A 13,905-nucleotide genomic window follows, 5' to 3' on the forward strand; every position below is an offset into this window, starting at 1 on the left:
CCAGATCCAGAGATACAAAGGTAAGTACCAAAACAATTAGTATAAAGTCAAGACTTCTAAAAGAGAAAAAAGGTACTTGATATATGTGATTCTTATTATATAGTTGAAGACCCTAAATAGTTGAAGACCCTAAAATCTTACCATAAAATTCTTTCTAATCACTTTCTGCGTTTGTGCATTTTCCAATCAGGATTATCGGTAGCTCCAGGGATGCAAGTAAATGGAGATTTGAAAATGTTGTCTGACTTAGGAGGAGTACACGGAGCTTGTTCTGTGAGACAGGGGTTTTTCTCTCTATGCACGTCACATCTCTCATTCAACGTTTTGTTGCACGTGGTTGAGGTCTGTGATTAAGATGAGTGAGAGGGTCCCTGCCCTACACAAGGCTCTCTGGACACACAAAAAAAGGTATGGGAAGTAGGAACTATGCACTGTGTGATAAATGCAATTGCACAACAGATCAAATGCTATGGAAACAACAAAGAACACCAAGCAGGTGGGTAGAAAGTGTATGTTTCATAGAAAAGAAGGTATCTATCAAAAGACCTAACAGATGCTAAAATACAAAATGCCTGCGTATGTGTATCGCTCAGTTGACACTGTTCCTTCCATTAACCTTCTGTAAAATCTCTTTTGATACTTAACAACAAATTCATTTCTTAAATATCAATCATAAAATTTAAGACTTAAAATATTTTCATCTCATTATCTTTTATATATGAAACTTATATTGTTTCATAGAATTTATTAGCTTTCCTGTGCTAAAAAAATGGGGCTGGAGATAAAAATAATAATTGGCTTGAAACTACATTTTTGCATGTAAATTGGAACTGATTTTCTTTTCTGGAAATTTAGAACACTTGACACAAAATTTAGTCACTGATGAAATCTTCCCTCTGGAATTCAAAGTTGTTTAGTTTTTATAGTTTACATTATGTTTTTAACTTCTTTTCTAAAACAGTAAAAGCTTTCAGACTAAATTTAACTTAGTACTTTTACTACTGTAGTTCTGTCGAAGTCTGTACTTTTTGAGTTATATTTTATAGCTTTTTATGTTTAAGGTAAGTACGTGTCTTGCTCTAAATCCACTCACTAGATTTTGGCAGCACATTAAAAGTAACCCAGTAATAAGTGAGGAAACAGATCCCCACAACTTAGCACTGTCAGCTCACTCTTTGGTATAATTTATATGAGTCATACTTCTTTCAGACACTAGTAAAATTACACTAACAAGTACAATCTAAAAAAGCACATGGGGTAATCAGGAAAGTCCTCTAGACATAAGGAACCTCAAAATAAACAATTCTGTATTTTCTCCCTTTACTCCAACATCAGCAACTCCATGTTTAATAAATGCAGAATAATGACGATGGCAGTGAGGATGATGATGGCAACAGCCAAAATTTCCCGGGCACTTAACTTGCATTAGGTAATGCTAAACATTTTATATTTAAACTTGACGACAAATCTAAGAGTGAGGTATTATCAGAAACCCTTATTTTAAAGACATGGGAAAAGAGGCTGAACAACATTTGGAAGTGGGAAGGCTAGGATTCAAACGAAGTCTGTCTGACTCCAAAGCTCTTAACCACTCCATGTGGAGAAAGAAATACTATCATTAAAGGATGAAATTTAGAAACAGGTTTGTTTTAAGAATTTGAAAATAAACATATTCAAATGCATTTAATCTATGTCAATACTGTAACCATATATATATCAAAACTGTAGAATTTATTACATCTTAAAAGAACACTTCTATACCACTGAACTATTAATAGATTTAAAAATATTTTCCTAGATGTTATAAAATTACTTTATATTATGTAAATTAGTCTTAACCTCTCTACAGAAGAGCACTCTAAAACTTTTAGTTATTTAACAGTGATTTCTGAAAAATATCGAAAACCAAAGCTCTAAAGTTATAAAAGATAAAGAAATTATAACTAAATTATGACAGAGTTTACTGAAATAATTGTAAAATAGAGCAGTGTAACAATATTTTCTTTACTATTAATTTTTTAGATTTTGGAACAATCCACTTGTTAGTAGGAATACACTGAATTTTGCACAAAGATCCAAACTAAATATGGACTTAGATTACTCGTTGCCTGATGTCATACTTAAAAAAAAAAAAAAAAAGTCCTGCTATAAGCATACCTTGGCAAAAAATACGGTGAGGTGAGTTTCACTGCCAACAATCCAAATAGGGAATTTTGGAGATTTCAAGTAAGAACCAACCTAGAACAAAGGTAGCAAAATAAACAAACAAATGAAAATTTTATACTGCCTGCTGAATATTTGCCCACGAATATTAGAAGCATAACTGAAGTGTCCAATTCATATTTAAATGGAATAATGTATTGTGCCAGAATGCCTCACCCATAAAGGTCAAATGCTGAATATAAAAATCAATGTTATAAAGACAGCCAGGGCTAAACTTATATCGTACCTTTACCTCAGAGTAACAATAATACAGATTTAACACAGCTGGAAAAACTTAGTTTAGCCCTAAGAATCATTTTCAGGTTTTACTAAAGTTGCTAAACAGAATGACCACTTCTAGATTTTCAGCTTTGTTCTCAAATCCTTAAACTACAAACTTGATGATAATTACTTTATCAGGAGAGCAATTATAAATTAACAAATGAATATACTTACGAATAAATAACGTAAAGGGAAAAAGCCTTAAGCACATCCTGTCTTCAAAGAACCAGGGCAATATGATAATCTCTCTAAAGCAAAATATATAGTCCAAAATATTTAAAAATATGAACGAATCCTGTCACTTGATTCTTCATGGTTGGAGGTAAGTTCTAAGTTCTACAATATGAAGTCTCCTTACAACGTATAAAAAGTTACACTTACAGCCTGTCTCATGGCTATATATTTAATCTATAAAAACCACAGTATCCAAAGTCTGAGAGTCTCATTTTTGTGTGTGACTGAGAAAGTTTAAAATCAACAACAAAAAAAACAGACTTGGGAAATCCCATCATGTTCACATCAATCAATTCTATACTCTTATGAGGACAGAGACTACAACTTCAAAACAACCTTACCAATCTAATTTGGTTTATTTTCTTTTCTCACACAGACTCCCTGGAATGGGGAAATGCCAAGTGGCTACCTGCAGCAATCGGGGCAATTCTTCCCTCATTAGTCAACAGCCCTGACAGGATGCCCTGCTTTCAACCACCACGATGGCTCTTTGGAATTTATCTAATCATTAGGAAGTGGGAAATAGGTACTCTCTCGTATTCATGGACAGAAGCACCAGTATCTTTGTCCTATGATGGGAAGAATGAGTGGGATGTGATGGCAATGGTGAACCAGGAGAGCAGGAAGGATGATGGTTTGGGGAAAACAGAGAGTAAGAGCAAAGGACAAAGACAAAGGAAAAGCTCTGATCACAGGTTCAGAGTAGAAGGGATTTCAGAGGTGCTCAGCATAAGGCCTTCAATTTTACATCAGAAACAAATATACAGGATCAGTGCCTTGTCTGAATTCAAACAGGTAACTAGTACAGAGCGGGAATTAAAACTCAGGTTTTCTGACTCCTCATGTGGTAGCAGCCTCTTGTGGTGAAAAGTTTAGTGGTTCTTTAATTTCTCTTTTAGAAAATGTGCGTTTGTGTGTTATTTAATTAAGGTAGAAGTAAAATATGAGGATAATATATGGTAGGATCAAAAGGTAAATGAATGAACTCATTAAGTGTCTTATGCTAATATAAATAAGTTAGAGTGCATAAATAGTGCAGCCCCTTTGGAAAAACAGTCTGACAGCTCCTCAGCAAGTTAAGCATGTAATTACTATATGACAAACAATTTCACTCCTGGGTATACATCCAAGAGAAATGAGAACATGTTCACAAAAAATTTATATACATGGATGTTCCTAGCAGTATTATTTATAGCAGCACAAAGCAGAAACAACCCAAATGTCCATCAGCTGATGAACAGATAAACAAAACTGATATATAATACAACAGAATATTTGGTCATAAACAGAACAAAGTACTAATACATGTTCAAACAAGAGCAAACACTGAAAACGTTAAGTGAAAAGAAGCCAGACACTAAAGGCTACAGATTGTTATGATTCCATTTAGATGAAATGTCCAGAATAGGCAAAACCACAGAGAAATAAAACTGCCAGAGGCTGGGGAGGAGTGGGGAAGTGACTGCTAATGGGTTTAGAGGATCTTGTGAGAGTTAAGAAAAACATTCTGAAATTAGGTAAGTGGTGATGGTTGCACAACCTTGTGAAAAACCACTGAACCGCACACTTTAAAATGGTGAGTTTTATAGTATGTGAGTTATCTATTAAAAAAAGGGCACAGAAGGGCGCCTGAGTGGCTCAGGTGGTTAAGTGTCTGCCTTCAGCTCGGGTCATGATCCCAGTGTGCTGGGATCAAGCCCCGTGTTGGGCTCCCTGCTCAGTGGGGAGTCTGCTTCTCCCTCTACCTTTGCCCCTTCCCCCCTCACCCTAGCACTCTCTTCTCTCTCTCCCTGAAATAAAATCTTAACAAAAAGGGGGGGGGGCAGTCAAAAGCACTCAGTCACCTTCTTCATTCATTTTGTGTGTGTAGACTTGCATTTGTGTTAATGAACACATATAGTGAAAATGTTGATTTCTAAAGAGCAATTTGCTATAATATTAAAAAACGGGAAATGTTCAGGTTCATAAAACTAATACACAGTGATTTCCTTAATGTTATTCTCTAAATGTTCGGTGAAAAGTAAATGTCTACAGGTTTTCAGAGGGACATCTACAGTTACGTACAGATGAACACACCAGTGTAACACAGTTTTTCCAAAAAAGCTGTATCACACCACCCCATCCACTTCCCTTCCAGGTCTCCCACACTCCGGGCCACTCTGTATTGCCCTAAGTGCCCTGGAGCCAGGTGTCAGACAAGCAGATTCACCCCTGAACCTTAGAACTCACTGAAACTATCTAATCCACAGGGAGCCCATGAAACCTACCTAACTCCATCCCAACACCCATACCAAAGCCGCCCCCTATGGTCGCAAGTCACCATTGCCCTGTCCACAGGTATAATCCCCTCGGTGGCCCTGTCTGGTAGCCCTCCCTTGTTTGGAAGTGAAAGTAACGGAGAGTTCTGCCTTTCATCTATCTGAGTACCACTGTGTTGTGTCCGGCCATTAAAAGAATCTTTAAATCTTATAAACTACCAGTTACTGCTAGAACTCTAGAGCAATATGTAATAGGAGAATACACAGCCACTACTGTTTTCCCACTAACATCTAAGGAGGAAAACAGGCATTCCCCTGTTCTACCTAACAGCTAAAGAAAAGCAAAAACATGATTTAGAAAAGCTTACAATTCTGGTGAAATTGGCCATTCATTCATTCATTCAACAAATGTTTACTGAACACTGTATATGTACCCAGAAAGACAACGTCACTGGCTTCAGAGAGTCTATAATCCACTGGGGATGACAATAAAAAAGCAAATTCAAGATTAAAAAAATAAGTAAACAGAAAAGATCATTACAGAGTGATTATTCTTAGGACATTGTGAAAAAGAGTCACTGAAGGAATGGCTGAGGAAAAGGTCTCTGAGGCACCACTTTAAGTAGGACCTGAAAGGGAGAGGGAGCTGTCCATTTACAAGCTGGAGTATTCCAGGCAGACATGACAGCAACTATGAATGAAGTTATCAGGCAGGAAAGGGCTTGGGTGTGTTTGAGAGTCTGGCAGGAAACCAGCAGGGCTAGAGCACAGCAGTGGAGAGGGCAAAGCAACTGAAGAGGGACAGACAGGACCTAGATCAGGGCGTTACAGGCCAGACGGTGAAGATTTCACAGTGTATCATCTCCACACCCGATCCTCCTGCAAAACACACACACGCTTTATAAAAAACAGCTTTATTCAAATATCTTTGACATATGAACACGGTGTATATTAAAAGTGTGCAACTTAATGTTTTTGTATATGTATACACTGTGAAAAGATCACCACAGTCAAGTTAATTAACATAGTCATCACTTCTATGTAGTTATCATTTGTACGTGTGTGCACGTGCACCCAGGCATGCACACACACTTTTAGGATCGATGAATGTTTGTGTGTGTTTCTTGGGAGAACGGGATGCAGCCTGATGCTCTGGTTGCCACGCTACTTCAGAATAGCTTTAGCTTGTAAATTAAAGTCACCAAAAATAAAAGAGTTACTACTGTGATACAATACGATTCCTACTAACGGATAAGGGCAGGATGAAACCTATTTGATTATCATACCCATATCACTCCTTTCCAAGCGTTGTCAGGAAAGAGGAATACTTCCAGTTAAAAGACAGACAGACAGACAGAAAGAGGGCAAGACACCGTTATTTTACTAAATCACCATCACCTGAACCACTGCTAGGGACCCACCATTCTAAAATGGAAAAGAAAATTAGATCTACTTCTTCCTTCCTCCAAAATCAGGCCATCTCATTAAGTGTAATGATTTGAACCCCGTTTAAAACTATTTGGAACATCCAATAGTTATTTCAGATGATGCAGGAAAACAATGAAATATTTATCAATAAATGAGAAGTTCATGGCAGTTCCTAACCTTAGCCCATGTGCTAAAGAATTTAATGCTGTGAAATGCTTGGAATTTGTTTTTTTAAGTGTGAAATCATTTTTCAGATGGAAAAGACAAAAGTTCAAACTTCAGGCATCTAGCAAATTCTTTTTCTTTGCCTGGTAAATATTACCAGTTGTTTCCGTGAAGTATACTATTATGAGGAAGAAACAATACATCCTCTTCCCCTGGTTTACCAAAAAATATATTTTCAATAATGGTGTGTCTATTTTTATGAACTGTTTTTTACTGGGCTCTGCCCTCTACCCTCAAAAAGGAATAAACCTCACAAATAGGAAACTTGGCATGATCAGCCAACTTAATTCTACCCTTAATATGCCTGTCAGTTTAGGAAAGGAGATCAGGAAAGAACTGAGAAGTACATAGTAAAAGCAGTAAGCTACATGTCATCATAGGAGAAAATATTGTCCACAACAGTGGAGGTGTGAATAAAAACATTGAAAAATACTGTAAAAATCAACTTACCTTACAGTACCTTAAAGCTTCCATTAATGTTAAGAATCCTACAGCAGCTTGTTCATGTATACCAAGAAGTTCTACAAAAAAAAGTTTGTACTGCATTAACATACATAAATCTGAAAACTACTTAATATATAGATGTATACATATATACATTTTACACCAAAATTTTTACTTTTCCCCAAAAGTATACTTTAAAACCTAGCACATTATTTATTGTTAAGTGTTCCCATCAAATTATCATTATATTACTACTTATTACAAAATACCATTAGATCATGTTTGTGGTGGGTGATGTGATGCTTCAGATGTACATTAAATGTGTTTATATTTATAAAACCTTATATTCAACTTTAACTTTTAAAATGAAGACACTGTCCCCTCTGAAACCCAAGGAATTACTGACAAAAATAAAGAAGAGATACTTAATAATATCCAGGCAAAACAGCCAACTTGAATGGACTTTGACTTAAAACAAATAAATATGCTAATCTTTATTTGTAAAATTTATCACTGTATAGCAGTGAACCTACTTGCACAATACTTAAAACACGGGTATTTGATACCATCCATTTCTCCTATAAACAAACACAAACAGTGTGCTTAAGATTTGGAAATAAAGACAAATGGAACAAGGTGTCTGCCTTACAAAGACTAAGTTTATCAAGACAAGAAAAGAATGTGTCTTTTTTCTGTTTACATATACGTATACACTGTGTGTGTGTATATATATGTATATATATATATGTGTATATATATATATGTATAGATTTAATTATTTATTTGAGATAGAGCAAGAGCGAGCAGGCCTGTGAGAGGGTAGGGGCAGAGGGACAGGGAGAGGATCTCAAGCAGGCTGCATGCTGATCACAGAGTCCGATGCGGGGTGGGGTGGGGCTGAGTCCATGACCCTGAGATCACAACCTGAGCCGAAACCAAGAGACCGACCCTTAACCAACTGAGCCACCCAGGTGCCCCATATACACTTTATCTTGTGATAAAAGAACATCTGCTTACTATATTAGGGAAGGTGTATATTGGAATTTGTTTTTTTAAGTGTGAAATCATTTTTCAGATGGAAAAGACAGAAGTTAAAACTTTTGTGAGGGGGGCCTGGGTGGCTCAGTAGGTTGAGTGTCCAACTCTTAATTTCGGCTCAGGTCATGATCTCATAGGTTGAGGGACTGAGCCCCACATGGGGCTCTGCACTCACGGGGGAGTCTGCTTGAGGATTCTCTCTCTCCCCTCCCTGTCCCCTCCAGCTCTCTCTCAAATGAATAAGTAAATCTATTTTTAATAACGATTTTATTTACTTGAGAGAGAGCAAGAGTGAGAGAGATCACAGAGGGAGACGGAGAAGCAGGCTTCCCGCTGAGCAGAGAGCCCAATGCAGGGCTTGATCCCAGGACCCTGGGATCAAGACCTGAGCCGAAGGCAGATGCATAACCCACTGAGCTACCCAGGCATCCCTAAATAAATCTTTAAAAAAGAAAAAAACAAATGGGACAACATTTGAGTTGAATCTTTAAGCATATGTAGGAATTTGCAGGTCACCAAGAAGAGAATATGAAGAAAATTCAAGGCGGAGGAAACAACAAAGTATGAAAAGTTATGTATTTAATGTTTGAATATGTCAAACCTTTCTTTAAAGGTTTCTAGCCTGGGGAACCTGATAAATGGTGATTAACTAAAAGGAAGTTAAGTAAAGGAAATTAAGTCCTGAAGTGGTATGGAGAGAGAACACGACTTTGGTTTTAGACAAGCTGGGATGGAGAAAACTTCAGGACTTCTAGCTAGAGATGGATTCACAACTGGAAGTAAGGCTCAGGAACACAGAAGAGAGGTCAGGGTTGGATACAGAGCTTTGGGAATCAGCACAGAGATGAGAATTGAGGTCATGCATGGGGATAATAAAGAACAAAGCTCAGAAAATGAAGAATAGATTATTCCACAACAGAGATGTAATTATAATGATAATCAAATCTTTTATAGACTAGCTTTCAGCTAACGTACATTAAATGGAACTGTAATAGTAATTTGGGTCCATATATATTTCTAAAAAGCATTTTTTTTCTGGTTAAAAATTATGCCCACTGTAAATACAATGTATTTATAACTTTGTTTCCTTTTTACCATCTGGTCATGTTTTGTCCATTTTTCTATTAAGATATTGTATTTTTCTAATTAATGTAATATCATCAACTCTTGGTCATACTATGTATCCTTAAATAACAACATTCAGACAGTATAAGCTAAGAACTGGTTGTTGAACCTTTTGGATTTGCAAGTCCAAAATTAACAGAATGTGTATGTAATTATATATATAGTTTGTATTTTTTCACTAGCTTCTTACAGGTACTTGGGAGGTATAACAATAGTTCTCAAATTGTGTTTTAGGATTCTTAGGGGTCCACAAGACCCTTTTAGAGACTACATGAAATCAAAATGCTTTCCATTAGAAAAACATTAATTGCTTTTTTCTCTAAGCTTTCATGAGTGTAGAGTGAAGTTTTCCAGAGGCCAAATGATATGTTTGTTCTACCTCAAAAGATTGAATCTATAAACAGATATGTCCACTAATAACCTTAACCTAGACATTGAAGGGGTTTACAAACAATGTCACTCTTCTTACTAATTTTCTTCTCATTTTAGAAAAGTTACTTATTATAAATATTTATATTAACAAGTAATGGGTGTATTACTGTTATTTTAAAATGAGTTAATACATCTTTTTAAATTTCTCAGTCTTAAGTTTTAAGAAGAAAAATACTGCACATTATTTGGTTATAACTCATATAAGCAAAAGCTCTTTGGGATTTTCAATCATTTATTTTTTAAATTTTTTTAGAGAAAGACAGCCTGGGGGGTAAGGGCAGAAAGAGAGAGAGAATCTTAAGGAGGTTCCATGCCCAGTGTGGAGCCTGATGGGGCTTGATCTCAGGACCCTGAAATCATGACCTAAGCCAAAATCAAGTCAGATGCTTAACCGACTGAGCCATCCAGGTGCCCCAAGATCTTCTATCATTTTTAAAAGTGTCAAGAGCAAAATAAATAAATAAATAAATAAATAAAACAAAACAAACACAAACCCACGAAAAAAACCCCACAAAAAACCAAAACCCAAAACAAAACAAAAACAAGTGTCAAGGGCATGAAACCAAACAACATGTGAATCACTGGATTATAGCATTCAAAGGAAAAAAAGGGAGTGCGGGTGAGCAACCCTAATAGGTAAAAATGGTACTCTATTACCTTACTAATTTTTCCTTCCTCTTCCTTCTGAGGTTTAAGCACTAAATGTTTTCAAGTTCAAAGAATACATATGTTGAGAAACATTTCCACACTTTAATTTCTAAAATCAGATCACCACCTAGTGTTATGATTAGATACTACAATATCTATTTCCTCGGAATTTTAAACAAATACCTGAAACAGTATATTTATAATAATATCATGCTACCAACTCTAGCAAACTAGCTGTTCATAATTCTTGGGTAATAAATTATTCAGATTAGGTCAGTAAGCACATATTTAGGCATGTAGTTTAAATGGTAATACTTAAAAATTACTATTTCTTTAAACAAAATGAATATATATTTAAAATTTTTATCTTTAGTAGCTAATGTGCGTCCTTAGGAGTATTAGTTTACGAAGTTGTAAATGTAGTGAGGATATATCAATCTCACATAGTACAATTTACAGAATTTACTTACGTAAGACTTGTAAATTGACTTCAAGACTTATTAAGACATTTGCAGAAAACCCTAAAAATTGTGACATTATATTTTAGAATTTTCTAACTTTGTTTTCTTAGCCTTGCATTTAAGATTAATCACGTTGAGTCCCTATCAACCCTATCTGCTTCAGTCAGTGAGACCGTATATACATGCAAAGTTTTATATTCCTCAGTTTGCCTCTCTTTCTTCTTCTCTTCCACTTCAGCTGTCTCTCCTCACTGCTGTCAGTGCATCTACGGAAGGCCCACTTGGGCCTTTTAAATTTGATGCTGACTTGGAAACCAGATAACTGCACTGCATTTATTTAAGAAACATACCCTGAGTGCCAAGTATTGGGAGAAAAAAAAAAAACAAAAAAACAATGCTGCATATTGCAGGAATACAAAGCTACCATGGGGACTACAAAGATGAAGCAAGACAAGATCCTTTTTGCAAACCATATATCTGATAAGGGGTTAACAACCAAAATATATAAGGAACTCTTAAAACTCAGCTGCAAAAACCCAAATAATCCAATTAAAAATTGGGCAAAGAACATGAAGAGACATTTCTTCAAAGAATACATATAAATGGCCAACAATTCATGAAAAGATGCTCAACATCACTAATCATAAGAGTTGCAAATTAAAACCCAACAGAGGTATCACCTCACACCTGTTAGGATGGCCATTATCAAAAAGAAAGTCAAAACAAATCATAAGTTGGGGCGCCTGGGTGGCTCAGTCGTTAAGCGTCTGCCTTCGGCTCAGGTCATGATCCCAGGGTCCTGGGATCGAGTCCCACATCGGGCTCCCTGCTCGGCGGGAAGCCTGCTTCTCCCTCTCCCACTCCCCCTGCTTGTGTTCCCTCTCTTGCTGTGCCTCTATCAAATAAATAAATTAAAAAAAAAAACAAAAAAAACCAAATCATAAGTTGTTGGTGAGGATATGTAGAAATTAGAACCCTTTTACACTGTTAGTGGGAATGTAAAATGGTATATCAACTTTGGAAAACAGTATGGAGGTTCCTCAAAAAGTTAAAAATACATCTACTGTGACAGAGCCATTCCACCTCTGGGTATTCAATCCAAAAGAACTGAAATCAGAAACTCAAAGAGATATCTGCACTTTCATGTTCACTGCAGCAGTACTTACAGCAGCTAAGATGTAGAAACAACCTAAAAGTCCAGCAACGAATGGATGGATGTGGAAATTGTGGTATATACAGATGATGGAGTATTACTCAGGCTTAAAAAAGAAGGAAATCCTATCATATGTGGCAACAGGAATGAACTTTCAGGATACTATGCTAAGTGAAATATACAAGTCAGAGAAGGAGAAATACTGCACAATTCCACTTAGATGAGGTATTCGAAATAGTTAAATTCAAAGAAGTAGAGCAGAATGATGGCTGCCAGGAGATAGAAGGAGGAGGAAATGGGGAGTTGTTATTCAACAAAGTTGCAGTCATGTAAGGTAAGTTCTAGATATCTACTGTACAACTTTGTGCTTAGAGTTAATTCTGTATCTTAACTTAAAAAATCATTATGAGGGTAGATTTCATGCTAAATGTTCTTACTACAATTAAAAAATTCCCCAATAGTAGGTATCAAAGTAGAATGTGTTAAGTGCCATGAAAACAAAATGCTCAGAGGTAAAGATACATCACTTTCAGCCATGAGAATCAGGAGGCTATCCATGGAGGGATGGCATATAAAGCAGGCAGTGAAGGACTGCATAGGCACAAATGGGAGGGATATAGGTCTTTGGCAAAAGGTGTAGCATGAACAAAGAAATAAAAGCAAGTGGCATAATTTTTTTCAAGCATAGGTTTCTGATGGTTGGAAAATAAGCTAGAATGAAATCATACAGGGTCCTTGAGTAAGTAAGGTAAAAAATCTGTAGTTAGAAAAATTTAAAAAGAACGGACTTATTTGCAAGAATGTTAGAACAGCTAAACTAAAAAGCAGTAAGATACTGAGAAAGATTCGGCTATCTCACTGATACATAAATTGCATAAATATAAACAATCTGACCTATGAACCTATGAATTTATTTTTGAAAGTGAAAAGCTTTTCAAACCCATTTACTGGTTGTTATATTCCTAAGAAGTCAGGTTGCTACAGTGTTGACATATAGCTAGGGTTGCCCAATTTAGCAAATAAAAACATAAGACGCCCAGTTAAATTTAAACTTCTGATAAAAAAACAAGTAATTTTTTTAGTAAAACTATACTCCAAATGTTGAATGGCACATACTTATACTAAAAATGATTTATCTGCAAATAAATTTAGCTTGGAGTCCTGTATTTTATCTGGCAACTTAGCTCCAGCTAATTAACTTTTATAGTAATAAAATATAGAGAAAATAAGCACTTCTGCCCCTTTCTCAAATTTTGATAAACCAAACACTTCAAATTTGTATACCAACTAGCCACTTAATTGCAATTCATATTACTTAAAATCAAAATGATCTTAATTTTCGGTTTAGATGCTCTTAGTATTCTAAGTTCATCAACGTTCAATGAACTATTTAATTGTAGCCTGGATGGACTGTGATAATGATTTCTATTAAAAGGAAAAAGAAAGCAAGCTCTGGGTTTCTGACTGATAAGAGCTGACTCTCTCAATCCCATAAAATGAAGAAAACATTCAAATAATCAAATAAACATAAACAATAAATGTACAATACATACAATAACACAGCGCACAAATACAACAGAATGCCTTAAAGGTAGGAAAGAGACCATCGAAAAACCGATCTATAGGCAAACAAAGCAAAGAAAATCTCTGTTCAAAAGACATGCATTAGTACAAAATAAAGACAGATGGCAGGTAGACCGGGGTCAAACCACAAAAGGCTTTGAGAGCCTTCGTAAAGAGTCGAAGTGCATGGGGAAGCCAGTCACTGAATGGTTTTAAGTGAGAAACTGTCATGATCTGACTTAGTTTTTAAAATATCCCACTAGCCACTGTGACAGACTAGAGTGTGTGCAAAAATGAAATTAAGTGATGAGTTCTACTGCAGGTTTATGTGTACTCTATCGTAGAAGCAAAAGATAGTTTAACAGTTGAGGTAGAATAAAGTACATGGATTCGGGAACTATAGAACCTATAT

General features: G+C 35.9%; 2 protein-coding genes across 4 annotated transcripts in view; both read right to left on the bottom strand.

Annotated features, from left to right (window-relative positions):
- LOC145721354 (ubiquitin carboxyl-terminal hydrolase MINDY-3-like) overlaps positions 1-13,905 on the bottom strand; it is a 287,265-nt gene that overhangs the window by 241,466 nt on the left and 31,894 nt on the right. The gene's annotated exons all lie outside the window — the stretch shown is intronic.
- The window catches only part of MINDY3 (MINDY lysine 48 deubiquitinase 3), a 66,902-nt gene that overhangs the window by 39,809 nt on the left and 13,188 nt on the right, over positions 1-13,905 (bottom strand). For all 3 annotated transcript variants that reach the window (XM_081820656.1, XM_081820657.1, XM_081820658.1), the window contains exons 5-6: positions 7,080-7,150; positions 2,158-2,238 (exon numbers count right to left, since the gene is read on the bottom strand). In XM_081820656.1, the coding sequence (XP_081676782.1) occupies positions 2,158-2,238; positions 7,080-7,150 (152 nt within the window). The remainder of the gene's footprint in view (positions 1-2,157; positions 2,239-7,079; positions 7,151-13,905) is intronic.

Source organism: Leptonychotes weddellii, chromosome 5 (genome assembly GCF_054177405.1).
Source record: "Leptonychotes weddellii isolate Sample4059 chromosome 5, ASM5417740v2, whole genome shotgun sequence".
NCBI classification, from domain to species: domain Eukaryota; kingdom Metazoa; phylum Chordata; class Mammalia; order Carnivora; family Phocidae; genus Leptonychotes; species Leptonychotes weddellii.